The sequence below is a fragment of the Phocoena sinus genome, chromosome 15 (assembly GCF_008692025.1).
Source record: "Phocoena sinus isolate mPhoSin1 chromosome 15, mPhoSin1.pri, whole genome shotgun sequence".
In the NCBI taxonomy this organism is placed as follows: domain Eukaryota; kingdom Metazoa; phylum Chordata; class Mammalia; order Artiodactyla; family Phocoenidae; genus Phocoena; species Phocoena sinus.
In genome coordinates this window covers 21684776-21702841 of record NC_045777.1, presented here as the reverse complement: position 1 = coordinate 21702841, position 18066 = coordinate 21684776, and the positions used below count along the sequence as shown (strand labels likewise).

Genomic DNA, 18066 nt, shown 5'->3' with positions numbered 1-18066 from the left:
AAGTAACTTCTATAAGGAGGCATACTGGAAACAGTAACGAGGAAGACCCAGAGGAGGGAGAGCTTGCAGTGCTTAGAAGACTAAAGCAGGGCAGCGTGAAGCGTGACAGAGGAGGGGTAGGATGGGACTGGACCTCGACGACATCACATTAAGACTTTAATTCTGTACTAAATGTGGTGGGGAGCCGTGGAAATGTTCAGGCACGTGCTATGATACAATTCATGTTTTTAAAAAGTCACTCTGGCTGCTGAGTGGAGAAGGGACTTGAAGTGAGAGTGAGAAGAAGTGAGGAGGCCCTTGAGGGAGCCACGGCACACGTCCACATGGGAGGCGGGGAGTTACGCGGCTACATGTTCGTGGCCGAGGCAGAGAAGTGAAGGGTTTGAGATCTGTTTTGGAGATGATATGGCTTAAATTGCTGAAGGACTCACTCTTGGGGAGATGAAGAGAGGTATCAAAAAGAGCTGCTTGGGTTCAGGCTTAGCAACTGAATAGATGCAGGTACAGCTTAATGAGATAGGAACTAAGGAACAAAGGAGAAGGAGGAAACCGGGAGGGTGGGTGAGATCAAGTTCTGTTACCTCTAAATGGAGAGGTCAAGTAGGCAGCTGGGACACAGGTCAATCTCAGAAGAAAGGTCTGGGGTAGACTAGATGTAAATTGGGGTTTTTATCTTCCCTGAGAATATGTTTCCTGATCTCTCATGTCTCAAAGCTCACTGAAGACAGACGACCTGCTCAGTGTCACGGGCAGTGGTCGCCACGATAACCAAGTGCAGGCTTCCCTCCTGCACATATGGGCCAGCCTTCCCAGAGCAGGGGAAGGTACATGTCTGAGTCAGGAAGACAGAGTAAGGTCTGCAGTAAACCCTTACTGGATGACTACTGTGTGCTGGTCACACGGAGACTGGAACAGAAACAAAGAACAAAACAGGCCCTGCCCTTGAGGGCTGAATAGTTAGGCAGGGAAATAAGAGAAACCTCAGAAAAAAAAAAAAGAGAAGCCTCAGGAGAGCAGAGCAGTACAGTGGAAATGGCTTTGGTATCACTGACTGGCTTTGGATTTGAGTTCTGTCACTAACTGGGTAAGTTACATCATACTTCAGTGAATCATTCCCCTTCTGCCTGGAATGTTCTTCCCCCTCCCTTTGTCCCTGCAGGGCTGGCTCCTGCTCAGCCTTTAAGTCTCAACTTAAACATTATCACCCGACAACTGGTCTAAATCAGAACGTAGCTCCCTCTTATTCAACAGGGTTTGGTAGAGTAGGTTCCCAAAATGTGTTTACTACATGGGTGAATTTTCTATCATAGAACCTTCTTATTACCTTCATAGCATTTCCTCCACGTATATGTATTTGTGTATTACCCCTTTCCCCTTGAGAGACAGGAAGTTCCATGAAGACAGGGATCATGTCTGCTTCGTTTCCTTCTATATACCCTCTGCCTGACCTATAGCAGTCCTCAATAAGCATTTAGCGAATAAGCGAATAAGTGAATGAGTGTATGTGCCATGTCTGAGGCTAACTGTTTTATATTTATAGTCAATGACCCAGTGAGGTAGGTACCATCATTTTCATTTTACAGATAAAGAAGTTGATGCTCAAAAAGGTGAACTGACTTACTCCAGGTGGCACGGCTAGTGAAGGGCCGAGCCAGGGCTGGAACCGGGCATGCAGATCTGACTCCAGTGCTGATGCTCTCAATAGCTACAGTGTATATACGCTGCTACAAAGCCTCCAGAAGAGGGAAGACACTTTACTGATGTGTCAACCAGACACCACCAACAAAAGGCTCCTGAAGAGTGCCTCCTGAGTGGAAAACCCGACAATGCTAAGAAGTATCTCTGGGAAGACTAAACAAATTCCGCAAAACCCAGATGCTGAGTGAGGTAATCTGTGGGTCAGCGTTTCCCAGCCCCCACCCACGACCAGGGCAAAGTGCTCTCATCACTATCAGTAATGCACGGAGGTGGCTGTTTCTCACTCCTGTTTGGGGCTAGGGAGGAATGGGTCAGGCTGTGCTTTCCTTTGGGTGTAAGATCTGCCCCCAGGTGATTCTGAAAGCTGTGTCCCCCATGCCCACCCCGCCCCACTGTCCTGTTATCGGAGTCACTACTGTATAGTTTAAGTCTTTGCTGATGGGGAGGCTGCTTGGGAAACTGCTAGCAAACAAGGATGTAAGATTAAGAAAAGTGTTGGTGCCAGGCCTAGGATGAAAATGGAAACAGAAACAGAGACAAGGGCTAGCGTCAGGCTTGGACGAATGACCACTTCAAAATATTTAAACCTGTGTCCCACATTAAGTCAGCTCAGAAAGTGATATCCTTTCCAAATTATGACTTTTTCCCCCTTGGAGATGCAATAATGCTCCAAAACTCTGTGGGTTTTTTTTTTTTTTTTTTGCAGGACGCGCAGGCTCAGCGGTACATGGCTCACGGACCCAGCCGCTCCGCGGCATGTGGGATCTCCGGGGCACAAACCCGCGTCCCCTGCATCGGCAGGCGGACTCTCAACCACTGCGCCACCAGGGAAGCCCAACTTTGTGGTTTTTAATTCTACCAAGGGGACTCAGATCCCTTTTGGCCTCTGGGCTGATACAGAAAGACGTAAGACTGGCATCCCACAGATAAATTCCTCCTGATGCCTTCTCTTGGCCACTGCACATGCACTGGGAGATAAGGGGGGCTCCTTGCTCAACCATGTAGTCATTGCCAATAGACCAAACCTCAGTCCCGCAGCTCTGTGAATGCAGGGAAAGGGCCGCACACTGACCTTCAAGCGGATTTTCAGATTTTTGTCTGACATCAAGTGGATGCAGCGCTCCATCACATCCGTGGCTATTTGGATCTGCACTGGCAGTGGTGGCTGCACACTGGGATCAGTGTCATTCTCATCCACTTCGGGAGGGTCTGACTGCTCCTCTGGAAAAAGAGCATAACTGGCGGCAGTGTTTTACGAGAGATGCCCCACCCCAACTTGATCTCCCAACTTCAGATCAGGAGTAAGACTTACAAGGGAAAATGTCTAGGAACTGATCCCAAGGAAACCATGTAAAATTTGGGTCAAGCTACGAGTCAAGATATTCACCAAAGCATTACCTGTAACAGCTAAAAACTGGGGGAAAACCTTCCATGTCCACTCAAGGGGGTACGGTTATATAAACCATGGTATATCCATACAATGAATGGCATATTATGAGGGCCTGAAATTTTGCATTTACCAAGGGCTTTAATGACAAGGGGAAATGCTTATAACATTGTGTTAAAAAGAGAAAAGCAGGATATGAAATTGCATACACAATGTGAGCACTATTACATAAAGTTTTATATAAAGATAGGAGGAAGTTCAAAATATTAACAGAGACGGGGTCATGAGTTAATGGATGATTTTTATTTTTTCCCTATATCCTTAGTCTTTTCTAAGTTGCCATTAATAAATATTTAAAATAAAAACATAAGAGGGCAAGATTCTAATTTGGAGCCCCGAGGCTGGCAGTTCCCTGGCTGGCCTCTGGCCCTTTACTCTTTCCTTTCCTTTTGGTTCATCTTTTGACTAAAGGGGGTACATGTCTGTCTTCTCTACCAGCCTGTAAGATCTTCTGAGGGCCAAGATGAAGCCTTACACATCTTGGTATGAGGGACAACACCAGGGCAGCCTGGTGCAATATACAGGGATGGGGTTTGGTCAGAGGACTAAAGTCTTGCCTCCACATCCTATTAGCAACTCCTCTCATCCCATGTCACCTCATTTGAAAAAAAGGGATAAAGCATGTATACCTCATCTGCTTGCTGAGAGAGTTAAATGAGATGCATGTCACCAGCTATTATCATTTTTCTCATTGCCTGGAGTGTTGCATTGCATGAGATAGGTGTAAGTTTGTAAATTAAAACAAAAAGACTTGAGAGTTGCATGAAACCCTGGCCAAAATTCCTCCCCTGAAGGTTATCCTCTATCTGCTTATAGCCTCCAGTCTCCCCACACCCTCAATACCAGCTGTGCTCATTTACACTGAGCTAAGCATTGCTCCCCTAACTTTCTGCCATTTCAGTTTCCTCTGCTGGAAAAACAGAACCTTACAGTAGAGTCCACACCTGTCTCTAACAGATGCTGAAAAGATAAATGAAAATGCATTTGTAGAATGCTTGGATTTCTTGGAGGAAGGGACGTCAGATATATAAGGTGTTCTTACTGTGGTTAAAACAAAAACGCCATGTCAAACCAACATCAATCCAAACATTCCTTATAATGCCAAGTGTGTGGTGTGTACTTGAAGAACGATAATTATAAGAATGATAAGGCTGTGCTTTTCTTTCTAGAGGAGGATTTGTTGTTTGAAATTCACCTACTGCGAAATGTTATCTGAGGGATGTGGATTTTGCTACCGGAAGAAAGATTTGATTCATTCAGTCTGCTCCTAGCCAACATCAACTAGAACCAGAAGATTCTAATCATGAAAGAATTGATTCAGTGACAATGCTAGAATTTCAAACAAGAATGGCAAATCTGGATTATGAGGGATCAAAATGCCTCTTCTTCACGGTTTCTAGGCTTGAGCAAGGGGTGCAGTTTATAAGAAGGATTGGGTTGGCTCAAGAGACAAAACTGAGAAGAAAAAGCCCGATAGATTTCTGATTAGAAAATTCTGTTCTTGGGGAGAATAACAACTCAACTCTGCATAAATCATTATTTGGGCCTTGTGACGCTTCCCTGCTATTTAGTTGCATTGAACTACTATTTCCTGTTATCCTGGAGGTATTTCCTGTTATCCTGGAGGTATTGGCTTCAGTTCATCAGAGTCTCAGAGTAGAGTGCCAAAAAAAAAAAAAAAAGAAATCTGCTCTATTCCAACCTAACAAACTAATTTGGGACTCAGTTTGATTTAGGACAGTTCTGAGACCACCAAGCTCATTATGACTTGGCATTTTATATTTGCAGAGGAGATTCTAATAATTTATTAATCCTTCCGTGACCTGAAGCTCCAGATTGAGCTTGTGAATAAAACAATAGGCCAGAGCTTCAACTAGCCTGAACTCCCTTCTCCTTTATCATATAAATTGGTAAGGAAAACACTGGAATCTACTCCTACCAATAAATAAAATAAATGGACAAAGCATTTGAAAATATAATGGACATAAGAAGAAATTGTTAGGAAAGATGCATATAGAAAGATGTTCAACCTTTCTAGCAATCAAAGAAATGCAAAATAAAATAACGAGAACCATTTTAATTTAGCAAGAAGTAAAATTGGTAATAGTCAATGTTGGCAAGCTTGTGGTGAAACCAGTATTAATCCTGAACTGCAGAAGAGGTGTAAATTGCCACAACCTTTCTGAAAGACAATTTGGCAAGCATAACACGATGTTCATATCCCTGACCTAGAAATCCCACTTCTGAGATTTATACAGAAATATGCAAAAAGAAGGAAAAGGTCACGTGCATAGAATCATGCACTGCAGCACTGTTTATTAGAGTGAAAAGCTAGAAGCAACCTAAACTTCCCACAGGGGAATGTATACTTAGTGGCAGCTATTAAAACATTAATTATGAGAACTCCATAGCAACATGAAGAGTTCCTTATTATATAACTAAATGCAAAAAGGGTATAATGCATTTAAACTGTGGCTGCAACCAAACAAAAACAGGTTTGCAGAAGAAAAGGATGGGAAACGACTACACACAAAGTGAGAATGCTTACGTTAGCATGGCGGGGGTTATTTGTGACCTTTCTTATTTCCAAACTTTCTATCATGATGTTTCATTGTTTTTACAATAATCTGCTTCCAAAAGTAAAAAACAGCTGAGGCCAAAATAAATAATAGTTACCTTCTTCATTATCAAAATCCGAGACATTTCCATCTGCTACATCCTTTTCCTTGAGGTAGTTCAGCACAAACTGTTCAATGTCTTCGGCTGTTGTGGTATTCTCAAGTCCTTTCTCAAGACTTGCTGGTCTTTGGCTCAAATGACTTCCCTCTTCCCCTACACTTTGCTCTTGGAGTTGCCCAAGATGACCTGCGTCTGGAAACCACTGGGCTATAAATAAAGTGTTATAATGATCACCTCGGTCATTGACAACAGGCATTAGTACTTTCTAAGTAGAATAAGCTCTCTGCCATGGCCTGCACGTTGCCCACAGGATCCAGTCCCTACCTGTCTCTCCAGCCTCCTCTTCTAACCACTCCCGGCTGCCCAATGCGCCAGGTATCCTCCTGCCTTAGAACCTTTGCACATGCTGTTCTTACTATCTGGAATACTTTAACCTCCTATGTAACATCTGGTTAATTCCAACTCACTTTTCATGTTTCAATACAAATATACGTTACCTAGTAAAGCCATTCCTTGACCCCCGTCCCCCCACAGCCCTGCCAATCTAACTTAGGTCTTTTATACGCTGTCTTATACAGCACCATGTTCTTTTCTTTCAACTCATCACAATTTGTAATTAGTATATTTACTTTGTATGTATTGTTTAGTGTCTGAATCTCCCATTAGACACTGCGTTCCATTGATCACCACTGGAAAGCCAATATGCCCAGCATGGAGTGGGTGCTCAAAATATATGCTGAATGAATAAACATGCTAGACTGGAGGAAAGCTACCAGTGACAAAATTCTGAGTGCAGGATACACTGCTCATTAGCGGAAGAGAGGCTCTGCAGAGCCTTGAGAACGGACACAGTCTCACATAGATATCTGATATAAAATGCTTCAGAAGGCTGGCATTTTCTCTCCAAAGCTTTTCCTTTTTTAGTGATGCTCCAATACTTCTGATGTGTCACCGCAGAATAAGCCTTAAACATTACAGAACCAGTGGTTTTCAAACTGTGTCTTGAGGAGCCCTAGGGCTCTGCAGAAATGTCTCAGGGTCACAACAGGGAGGGCACCCAGAGACAGCAGGTTAAAGGGTGGGAACAGAGTTTCTATGCCTTCTCTTACCAGCCCTGCTCTAATTTGAACTCTTTTTGTGTACTGGGGTCCCCCAGGGCTTCATTTCAAAAAAGGCTGTTAATACTTAAAGAACGAATCAACAAGAAAACCCCATGGCCTGAATTTTTGCCCTCCTTTTGCAGACAGCAGGGGAGAAGTCTCTGATGACCTTTAGCACCTGCTAATCTCTTTTCTATCAAGGAGCATCTGCACAGAGCCACAGCAACAGCAGATGGGCTATGCCAGGGCCAGGCCACTGGGAGCAGCAGAGAGCAAATGCTGGATATGAGAGCGTTTGGTCCAGTACCTGGAGATTCCTACGTGAAGGGATCGATTATGCCATTTCTTCAGTGCCCAGACATAAATCTGTCCTTAATGTACTCGGAGGGACTGCATTCCCAATGGGTTAAAGCCAGGGCCCAGCATTTACACTGCTAAAAGTAGACATGCTGCAAAGATTATTTTCTAGATTTAAGGCAAAGCAGCTCAACCTCACTCTTAATGCAAATTAAACTATAATAAGGTGCACTTTTTCTCCTATTGGATTAGCAAAGATCAAAAAGCTAGGTAATATACAGTGTGGCAAAATTGGCGCTCTCTTACATTGCTGATGGGAGTTTAAATTGGTGCAATCTCTTCACGGAGCAATTTGAAACTCTTTATCTATCACAGATTTAAATGTAATACCCTCTAAGCCAGCAACTGTCTTAGGAATATACTCTACTGGTATACTCAGACATGTCCAAAATGACCTACAGAGAGTACACTACAGCATTTTGGGGGTGGAGGGGGCAAAAGACTGGAAACAACCAAAATGTCCACCAAGAAAGGGCTGCTTAAATCATGGTGCAGCCACACAATAGAACATTATGTGTCCAGAAGAACACGGCCTTGCATGTGTGGATGTGGCACAATCTCCGAGTGCTGAGGTATGTTTTCTCATTTTCAAAGCTACCCAATTTTTTTGTTGTTATGAATAATCACTGGATCAGTAGGTGGTGCTAAGCAGTAACTTAACTGATGGTTCTTGGCTTCACTGTGGAACCTAACGCTTTTTTAGTCAATGCCTGTGAAACACTGTGTATGTGGTAACTCAATTTCCTAAAAGACATACTGGGTTCTTTTAAAACCTTTTGGAAGTTCTCTGAGACCACACTTCCACTCCCATCTTAAAAGAGTGACCATCAGTTAGACAATTCGAATGACAAGAGGAAACGCCAGCAGGCAGTGCTACTTTGATTTGTGTGAGACTGATCCACTCCCCAGGACTGCTTACCATTCAAAAGGCAAGTGTGGTCTGGGTTATTTCAAAACTTTCTGAAAAGCTATCCCCACTTTTGCTGGTTTTCCTAGGATGCTCTCAAGTCAAGCTTAACCATCCTCATTCTCCTCTCTGCAATTTAGAGAAAAGGTGCTACACAGGAGTCCTCTTTAGAGATGACCAAAGACACTGGCAATCCAAGGCAATTCAATTTTCATGGCCCAAATGGAGATATCTCCTGAGAGGATATATTTAATAGGCCTTTTGTTAATATATTTTTTAAAACTCAAACTGACATGTAGTAGAGTTCCTCAAAACACTAAGGATGGAAGCCTGGGGTATATTTGGGCCATGGAAGCCACTCATAGTCTAAAATCTATAAGCAGTAAGCCAGTCTTAGGAGTGTTTCCATGTTCTTCTTGGCCACCACTGCCATCCCAGTGACTAGTCCAGCACACAGGCTTCCGAGTGGTTGCAAAACACAACCCCCACTCCTTCCCTTGGTCTACAAGGCCCCGTGGGATTCATCCTCACCCAGCCTTCCAATTTCATCTTGTGTCACTGTCTCCACAATGATCTCTTCTCCATTCTCCAAAGACCCCAAGCCCTTTCTTCCCTCCAGGCCTTTGCACCTGCTGTTCCCTTTGCCTGAATGTTCTTAAAGAACATAAAAATGATGTGACAGCTCCATATGTACTGATGGGCCCTTCTCAGCCTTCAGGTCTCAGTTCTAATGCCGCTTCCTCAGAAAGGAAGTGCCATGATCAAGTCCCCTGACCACTCTGCTACTGTCCTGTTACTCTCTTGCAGTAGCAGGAAAGCTCCTTGAGTTTACTCATCTTCTTCACTGCTGAATCCTGATTACTTAGCACAGTGTCTAACATACTGCAGGTAATCTTTACTGAATGAATTAAAGAATACGTACACTGCATGTGAACGTTCATGAATGAATGAATGAACACTGGAAGTGGTATCAGCTACAGGGCAGAGAACTGTCCCTGTTCAGTCACCTTCCTTGAGAAACTTTCTTACATGGTCTTAGCTTCTTCAGCTGACAAAATGAGGTTAGTGACCTTTCCACCTACTTTGGCGGCTATTAGAAGTACTGAAATAAATACTGGAGGTATGCTCTTTGGATAAAAGGAACTCATGTATATAGCTCATATATATATATATATATATATATATATATACACATATATATATATATTTTTTTTTTCATTCAAAGATTGACTATCCAGTGAAGGGATTCTCTTTCTTATAGTCCAAAACTTTGCCATTTTAATGGTGGGTAACACCTCCAACAGACACCCAACAGGGTGAAAGGGAAGTAGAGAAATTCAAACCACCTCATACAATTAAAAGGTTAAAAGAAAGTTTCTAGACCTGCTCTGTCCAACATGGTAGTCACTAGCTAGCTACATGTGGCTATTTAAATAAAAATAAAAAATTCAGTTCCTCAGCTGCACTAGCCACATGTAGTTATTATATTGGACAGAACAGATATAGAACAGTTCCATCATCACAGGAAGGTCTATTGGACAGTACTGTTCTAGATTATCTGTGGACTGAATAAGTTAAGTTAGCCCTGTTCTCCATTAGCATAGATACTGCTAACTCTAAATATTGTCAGAAGCAGTCTGGTATATTGAAAAGAAAAAAATTGTCATAAATCCTGACTTTCCTCCTTATTGTGTGACCTTGACTAAGGAGGAGCTCACTGAGCCTTAGTTTTCCTTACCTGCAAAATAATGTTTACATTTAGTCTACAGGGTTTATGTCCCTGGGACAGAGCAGGGGTTCAACAGATGGTAGAGATTATTAAAAGTATAAAAACATAAGCAATGGAACTCTACCGTAACATGTGGGACCAGACAGACACCTATTCAAACAACGTCCTCCATAGCATAACCCCAAACAAAGAAAAAAAGTTAGATGAACAAGGATACTAGTCCTTCCCTCCAATCAGCATTAAAAAAGGGCTCTCAATGTACCTAATGCTGCCAGCAGGGCATGCAGTACACTGACAAAGGAAGCTGTTCTCTTATCATAAAATTGGTCCAGGGTAGCCAAGACATCTTGAACCACATCTGCCACCAAAGGGAGCAGGCTAGCATCTGAGTTCTGTAGCATGACTTCCAAGACCTTCGGGGTATGCGGGTGGAGAGATAGATGACGCAGATTTAAAGAGATCCCATTTACCAAATAGTCTGAATTCTGATTGATCAGCTGCTGCAGGGAGTCGTAGCCACAAGCCTGGCAAATGTCCATCATGGTACTGATGGCCGCCTGACTGATAAGCAGGGTTTGGTCTCCAGCTTTCTCCAGGACTGGATAGAGGGCTGACATCAAGAGCAAACGGAAGTCTTTCCCTAGTGCGTGTGCAAAGTGGCCAATCCCTTCCAACTGGATGCATATTTGCCAGATGTTGCTGTTCATGGAGCAGATCGTGGGACTTGGCTTTGAGAAGGTGGGAGAAGAGGTAGCCTGGCAGGTGTGTGCACCAGATGTGAGGGTTTGAATGCCTGACTGCATCATCATCAGCTCCTCTCCCACCTCTTCAGCTTCTAGGCAAGTGACCAAATACCAGTTTTCTTGGCTTGTGTATTCTTCAAGTATTGATGTCACGATCTCCCTCAGTTCCTCTGGGTTTGTTTTAATGTGTTTTTCATGAACATTCTCTACCCCTAACCCAGCAGCCCCTACAACCAGTTCATTGAGGATCATGGCGGCCTGCTTCCGGTAAACCACAGACTCGTGGTACAGTTCCATAAAGGGATCCACGAGCAAGTAGAGGTTCCCATAGAAACCAAGAAGCTGACAAACCTGCCTCAAGAGCAGGAAAACCCTCTCGTCAGTGAAGAAGCGAAAATATCTCCTCTGCATTTGAGCCCACGGCCGGGAGGCTGAAGTCTCTGGAGAAGTGCTCAGATGCTCAGAGTTCCAATGCCGCTCTTCAACGATTTTGACATCGGCCACGTCTAATTCCAGAACTTGGATAAGCGCTTTGGAAAGGCGCTGGAGATGGGCCACAGAGTTGAGGACAAAGTTCACTTTGGGGCCCAAGAGTTTCAGGTACCCGAGTAACAAGGAGAGAGTAGACAATCTGCCCTGATCGTCTTGGGAGTTCATCAGGCGGGGAAGGGACGTGGCAAGGGAGTGCAGGTTTTCTGACAAGATGTCAGCAAAGGCTCTGCTGCCCACCACGACTTTCTCATCTGCAAAACGTCTCAGAATTTTATTGCATTGGGCTTGGACGTCAGGACTCTCATCATTTACCAGACTCACCAGAGCCTTCAGAAGGGGACCAGCCGATTCGACCAGTGACTGACTGCACTTCAAGAGAAGGGCCTCGACAAAGTCTATCACTTCCAGCCTCACCTTCCAGTGTGGGTGAACTGAAACGCACTCGATTATCTTTTTAATAAGGACAGTCAACCTGTCGCCGGTATTTTTTACCCAATTGGCTTCCCTGTGAACCAACAGCTCCGCTACTCTGTGCTCCACGGCAGGCTTTTCTCGGACCTCTGAGACTCTTCTGAGCTGTTCATCAGCCATAATGAAGCTCACTGTCTTGTAAAAGACCTTTAGGGAAGACACGACAATGCTGTGCCCTTGTTTAAAGTCTCCTGTGATGATCCTGGTCAGTGTAGTTGAGAGGCCAGGTAAAAAAGAAGCAAACAAATCCCCCAGCTGCTTTTGCTCAAGTTCATCCAAGGACCTTGGATGGTCTTGACACTCACACTGAAAGAGTAGAACCTGTAAACATTTTAAGGCAGCCATTTTAATTTGTTTTGATTTCTCCTGTTCTGCTAGGCCTAACAATAAAGACACAGCAAATCCTAAACGAGGCAGAATGGAGGGCTCATAAATAGTCAGAATGATGTCCCCATAAGCCGAGTGCATTAATGCACTGAGGCCCTGGACCACAGCCAATTTCAACTCCTCTGACACAGCTGCAGGTTTCTGAGAGTTGGGTGAATACAGGCAAGCAGAGAGTTCTGAAAAGAGTTCCTGGAGAAGTTCTTGTTCCTTCACACATGTTGAAGAGAGGACAACGGTGATGCATTCCACCACACTCTGGATCAAGTGCTCTCTTTTGGGGCCCGGGGTCTTCAGGGTAAATCGCAAAGGGAAGAGGATGTACTGCTGAAGTTCCTGAAGGGCAGAGTCACTCACGACTTGTAACTGTGCCTGCAGACGCTCCACATTCTCCACTGTCTGGGTCTTTGTGAGCTGAACACAGATGGGACGCAAGACGCCAAAGGCCTCCTCTGGAGTATCAAAAACCGCCATTGTGCAACAGGCTTCCTCTCACTGAGCAAACACCCTGCAGGCTGGAGGGAGGAGACTTTTCAGTAAAGAGGGCCAAGCTCAAAGAAAATACAAAGTGAACTTGCACTCATTCATTCAACAGACATTCAGTGGGGGCTTATGTACCAGTCACTCCACACGGTGCTAGGGGAACAATGGAACGGAAAAGAGCCGGTTCCAAGTCTTAGGGAGCTCCCAGTAAAGGGAGGGAAGGAGATGTACAGTTACAACACAGTCTCTTAAGAATTAGGCTAGGCCTGTGCTTGTGGTCCTACATGAGTATAGAAGACGTATGCGTCATAACATTCAGAAAGCCAGGGTGGGTTTCACAGGAGGAAGATGCTTGAGCCAAGACTCAAGGGAGGAGTGAACTGGAACCTGTGGGCTATTCTAAGGAGTATGGATTTTAACCTGTGGTAGTGATGGAGAGCCACTGAAGGTTCTGTCTTTTTTAACTTGAGGTATAATATACATAGAGCGAAAGGCACTAGTCTTAACATAACAGCTCAGTGAATTTTAATGTACGCAGAGACTCATAGAACCACTACCCAAAATAAGATATATAATATTTCCAGCACCCTGGAGGGCTCCCTCATGCCCCTTTGCAATCAATTCCTATTTCCCCTGCCCAGAGGTAACCATTACTCTGACTTTTATCAGCCTGGACTAATTTTGCCTATTCTTGTCATGGAGAGATTTCAAGCAGAGGGTGATAGGAACAACTTTATGCATTGAAAAGACCCCCTGGCAGCCAGTAATACAGGAGAAGACTCAGAGCTGGGTGAGACTGAAAGCAAAACAAAATGAAAGGGAGTGGCCAGAGAAACAAGAAAACCAGGAGCGCACACTATCACAGAGACCACGGGAGAAGAGAGATTTGAGCAGGATGGAGAGGTGGATGGCAGGCAGGCAGTGAAAGGAGACAGGTTTATAGGTAAGTGAAGGAGCTGTGCGACTTTACACATGGGCTATCAGCCCATGACTTTGCATTTCCCCTGACAGAGAAGAGGCTCTTTTCTCTGTGAGGGGAAATGCAAAGTCATGGACTGATAGCGAATAAGAAGGCGGGTAAACAGAGGGCTTGAGGAGAGAAATAAAATTCTCAAATATTCCCTTTGGGGAAGCAGAGCATGCTGGGAAGACACAAAAGTGTGGCCCAAGGGTACTGAGGACCGAGTTGAAGCTGGAGACCACTAAACATGTGCAACTGTAAAACGCTGGTGCCGGACGGAGGCTTAGAGATCACCTGGTCTGGTGGTGTCTCCTCTCTCTCTCTGTCTCAGCTCTACTTGCTGGGGGCTTCTGAACAGATGATGACAAGAAAGTGTCCGCTGCTTCTCGCTGTCCCCAGTAGTGCTGGCAGGCAAGTGGTGCCTGGTGGGTGTGGGCAAGACCTGCTCAGCCCAGAGAGAGCTGGTGCTGGATCTCCTCCATGGGTCAGGAGAGGGCTCCAGGGCAACAATCAGGCTCTCATACCCTGGACAGAGTCTGGTCCACAGAACTCCATGAGAGGAAAGGCAATGCTGGTCTGTGAGGTCCCTTGGGGGGATATCTCCTGGTCTGTGACCCTCAAGAAGCCAGGGAAGGGAAGAAGCTCAAATCTTCCCTATTCCAGACTAGCAAAATGCCAGGTGTGGAGGCCAGAAAGCTGGGCCAGGGACTACTGACACCCCATCAGCACCAGCTCACACACTGATGACCCCGAGGCTACTGTGCCACCCCTTGCCCAAGGTACTAGTATTTAGAACAACAGAAGCAAAGGAAGTAACCACTTAATGGGACCCAACAGTCAGGAGCAGGAAATGCAAATATAGCACCCTTGAGGTGGTGAACCTTAGTTTAACAGAAATGCTAAAGGAGACAGACAAGAATATGAAAAATAATTAAGACCAATAAGGAAATTCAATTATAAGACAAAAGATATTTCTTAGAATTTAAAAACATGTCTTTCCACACTAAAAAAGCTCAATTGATTAAAAAAAAAAAAAGGCGGTTAATTGCTGAGATCTAATTAGTGGCTGGGAAGATCAAGTAGAGTAATCTTAAAACTCTGAGCAAAAATACAAAGAGATGGAAAATGTGAGACTTGGAGCACAGATCTGGGAGAACACACATATAAATAGCTGGGAATTCTGGAAGGAAAAAAAGGAACAGATGGAGGAGCTAAAATAAATAAATAACTGAAACATTTCTCTGAGCTGCAAAAGTATTTATCTGGAGATTGAAAAGAATGAAGGATACACACCTAGTCAAATTGTGGTAAAATTCCTGTACACTAAAAGATAAACGGAAAAGAAAATCACATATGTCTTCAGGAAGAAACAACAAATAACTTACAAAGGAAAAAGACCGGCTTTGGACTTCTCATTTGCAATGGAAGACAGTGGAAGAGCATCTACTGACTGCAAATAAAGGATTGTGGCCCCCAAACCCTACTTACAGCAAAGATATTCAGCTGTCAGGGTGAAAGAGCCGTATGCGAGGATTCAGAGAGGGTAGCACCACATGCCCTACCAGAGGACTCCATTCAAACAAGAAGTGACTCGAAACAGACCTAAAATGGGAAGATGAATGAAGAAGGAAATGTTGCTGAGTAACTTTTTTTTTCTTTTAGCATGGAAAACTTTCTTCAAATAAAACGTTTAAGTGGAAGCCCAGCACGTAAAACAGATAAAATCAGAGGGTCTGGTTAAAGCTGGGGTGAAGGCGATGGCCAGGAGCTCTGCATCTCTCTTATTTATCTCAGGAGTTTCAAGACAATAACCTGGTGTTCCCTGAACTATGTTCTCAGATTATATGACAAAAACTGTAATACAGCAAGTGAGGTGAGAACACAACCTGTCCCAAACTGAACTTATCTGCTTTCTTCTGTATTCCCTTTGTGATTTATGGTCCTCACCTGGGCTAGACGCCTTAGCCTCCCTGCTTTCTTTTACCTCCCTCTTAATTCCACTGTTCCCTTAAATTTCATCAGTTCTACCCCTTCAACATCTTTCAAAGCTGTTGAGGATGAAAATCATCTATTTGATATTGGACTGACCGTAATGGTTTCTTCTCTGGCCACCCTTGCCTTGTGTGCTTGCCCTTCTTGAATCCATATTTCACACTGACATGTAAGTAATTTTTTTAAAACAAAAATCTGGATCACTCTTCTCCATGTTTAAAATCCTTCACCTGCTCTTTGTAGCCTGCCTAAAGTACAGACACCTTTCTACCATGGCATACAGGGCCCTGCACCATCAGGCCCCTGCCTGTCTCATCAACCTCATTTCGCACTGCTTCACCCCTTGAACTTGAAACTGCAACCATGTGAAATTATAAAACTTGCAATTTCCTAAACAGGTCGTGCTATTTCATATTCTCCTCCTTTCTCCTACCACTGTACACACTGCTATTACAGTATTTAGCATACTGAATTATTTTGTATATGCCTGTTTTACCTACTTTAGACTGGGCAATCCTACACCTAGAACCTACAAGGGCATCTGGTATATGATAAGCACTCAGAAACATCTGTACAGATTCTCCTTTCAAGTAGGATATAGTAGGGTATGGCAGGCCAATACTCCTGGTGACAACTAGAGAAACCAGATAAATTATGAAAAGCGTTTCTTAAAGCATCAAATAGTTGCAGAAGCAACAAAGACCAGATGAACTAATACCCTAGTGAAGGATGAAAGTTCACAGTGAGTCAACAATCAATAGTTGGGTTTTTTTGTTTGTTTGTTTGTTTTCCATTTGCTGATCCTGGACATGGCTCAGGATTACGAAGAGGCCCAGGCTGAGGGCTGTCACTGAGGAAAAAGAAACCACGATGCTTTTAATGTGGTCATATAGGACTGGAGTCCTATATGCAAAACCGTAGTCTTCAGGGATCGCAAAATACATGACTTCTGAGAGAAGGCCGCTGCTGGGGGACAAATGGCTGAGAAATGTCCAAACAAATGAAAGAGATCAACCCACAGATTCAAGTAGCTCAGCAAAGCCCAAGTTGACAATACAAAGAGAAACACACACAGACACATCATAGTCAAACTGCTGAAAAACCAAAAGTATGGAGAAAAATCTTAAAAGTAATGCACAACAGAAGTGACAGGCAACTTCTCTAAAGAAATGATGAAATCCAGAAAACAACAGAATGATGTCTTTAAAGTGTGAAAAGAAAGTAACTGCCAACCTTGAATTTTACACCCTATAAAACTCTTTCACAACTGAAGGTAAAATGCAAGACAATAATGCACAAAAGGTTTATGGATAGTATAAAAGGAGTTAAGTATATTAAGAGTCTAGCAGTATCAGGAAGTGATAAAAAAAATCTGTATTAGACTGTCAAGAATGCATGTTGAAATCTATAGGGTAAACTCCAAAAGAGCTATAAAAGTTCAGACAGTAGTAAAAATGGGATAATTAGTACTTCTGATTGATCCAAAAGGTGAAAAATGAGAAAAAAGGAAGCAAAACTGGTGGGTCAAACAGAAAACAAATACTTAATAAGATGGTGGACAGAAGCCCAATTGAAACACTGATTACATGAATTCAGAGTTTCTCAACAGTGGCACTGCTGACATTTTGGGCTGGATAATTTGTTGGTGGAGAGCTGTTTTGTGCATTGTTAGATATTTAGCAGCATCTTTGGCCTCTGTCCCCAACATGCCAGTAGCACTCCCCAAAGAGTACCAACCAAAAACGTCTCCAGATACTGCCAAATGTCCTGTGTAGGGCAAAAATCGCCCTGGATAAGAACCGCTGGTATAGAATCAACATAATCCCAATCAAAACCCCAGCAGTATTTTTATAGAAAGTTATAAGACGACTCTAAAATTGATATGGGAATGCAAACAACCTAAAATAGCAAAGACAATCTTGAAGAAGAGGAATTAAATTGGTAAATTTTGGTGGTATAAGTTTTACACTATCTGATTTCAAGATTTACTGTAAAGATACAATAATTAAAGGGCAAAAAGAAAGACAAACAGATTAGTGGAACTGAATAGAGTCCAGAAATAGCCCCCACATATACAACAGAGACTCCATATATAGACTCACATAACTGACAAAGTTGACACTGAAATCAACTGGGAAAGAGTGGTCTTTTCAATTAAAGGTACTGTGCCACCTGGCTATCCATATGAAAAAATATGTAGGTCTTGATTACATCTCATACTAGATTTAAACATGAAATGTCAAATAACAAAGCTTTCTGAAGAAAACAAAGAACGTCTTTGTAATCTTGGAGTAGCCAAAGATTTCTTAAACAGGACACAGAAAAGAGCTAACCATAAAAAAAATGATAAATTGGACTACATTGAAGTTAATATAAAAGATTTTCTATAAATCATTAAGAAAAAGACAATCCAACAGAAACATGGAAAAGAAGTTGAACAAGCATACCACAATAGAGGATATCCAAATGGCCAATAAACATATGAAAAGACATTAACATCACTGCTCCGGAAAATGCAATATAAAACCACAACAAAATACCATTACACACCCACCAGAAGGGCTAAGCTGAAAAAAAGGGGAAAAAAAGAAAATGCTAGGCGTTGGCAAGGATATAAAACAAC

General features: G+C 43.2%; 1 protein-coding gene across 8 annotated transcripts in view; it reads right to left on the bottom strand.

Annotated features, from left to right (window-relative positions):
* TTI1 (TELO2 interacting protein 1) overlaps window positions 1–18066 on the bottom strand; it is an 86212-nt gene that overhangs the window by 59363 nt on the left and 8783 nt on the right. For 6 of the 8 annotated variants that reach the window (XR_004345853.1, XR_004345852.1, XM_032605755.1 and 3 more), the window contains 4 exons: window positions 14940–15053; window positions 10180–12522; window positions 5822–6031; window positions 2771–2919 (listed from right to left, as the gene is read on the bottom strand). Coding sequence is in view for 6 of the 8 variants with exons in the window: in XM_032605755.1 (XP_032461646.1) it covers window positions 2771–2919; window positions 5822–6031; window positions 10180–12481 (2661 nt within the window). In the remaining 2 variants the exon portion in view is untranslated. The remainder of the gene's footprint in view (window positions 1–2770; window positions 2920–5821; window positions 6032–10179; window positions 12523–14939; window positions 15054–18066) is intronic. The other 2 variants (XM_032605758.1, XM_032605759.1) reach the window with 1 other exon arrangement.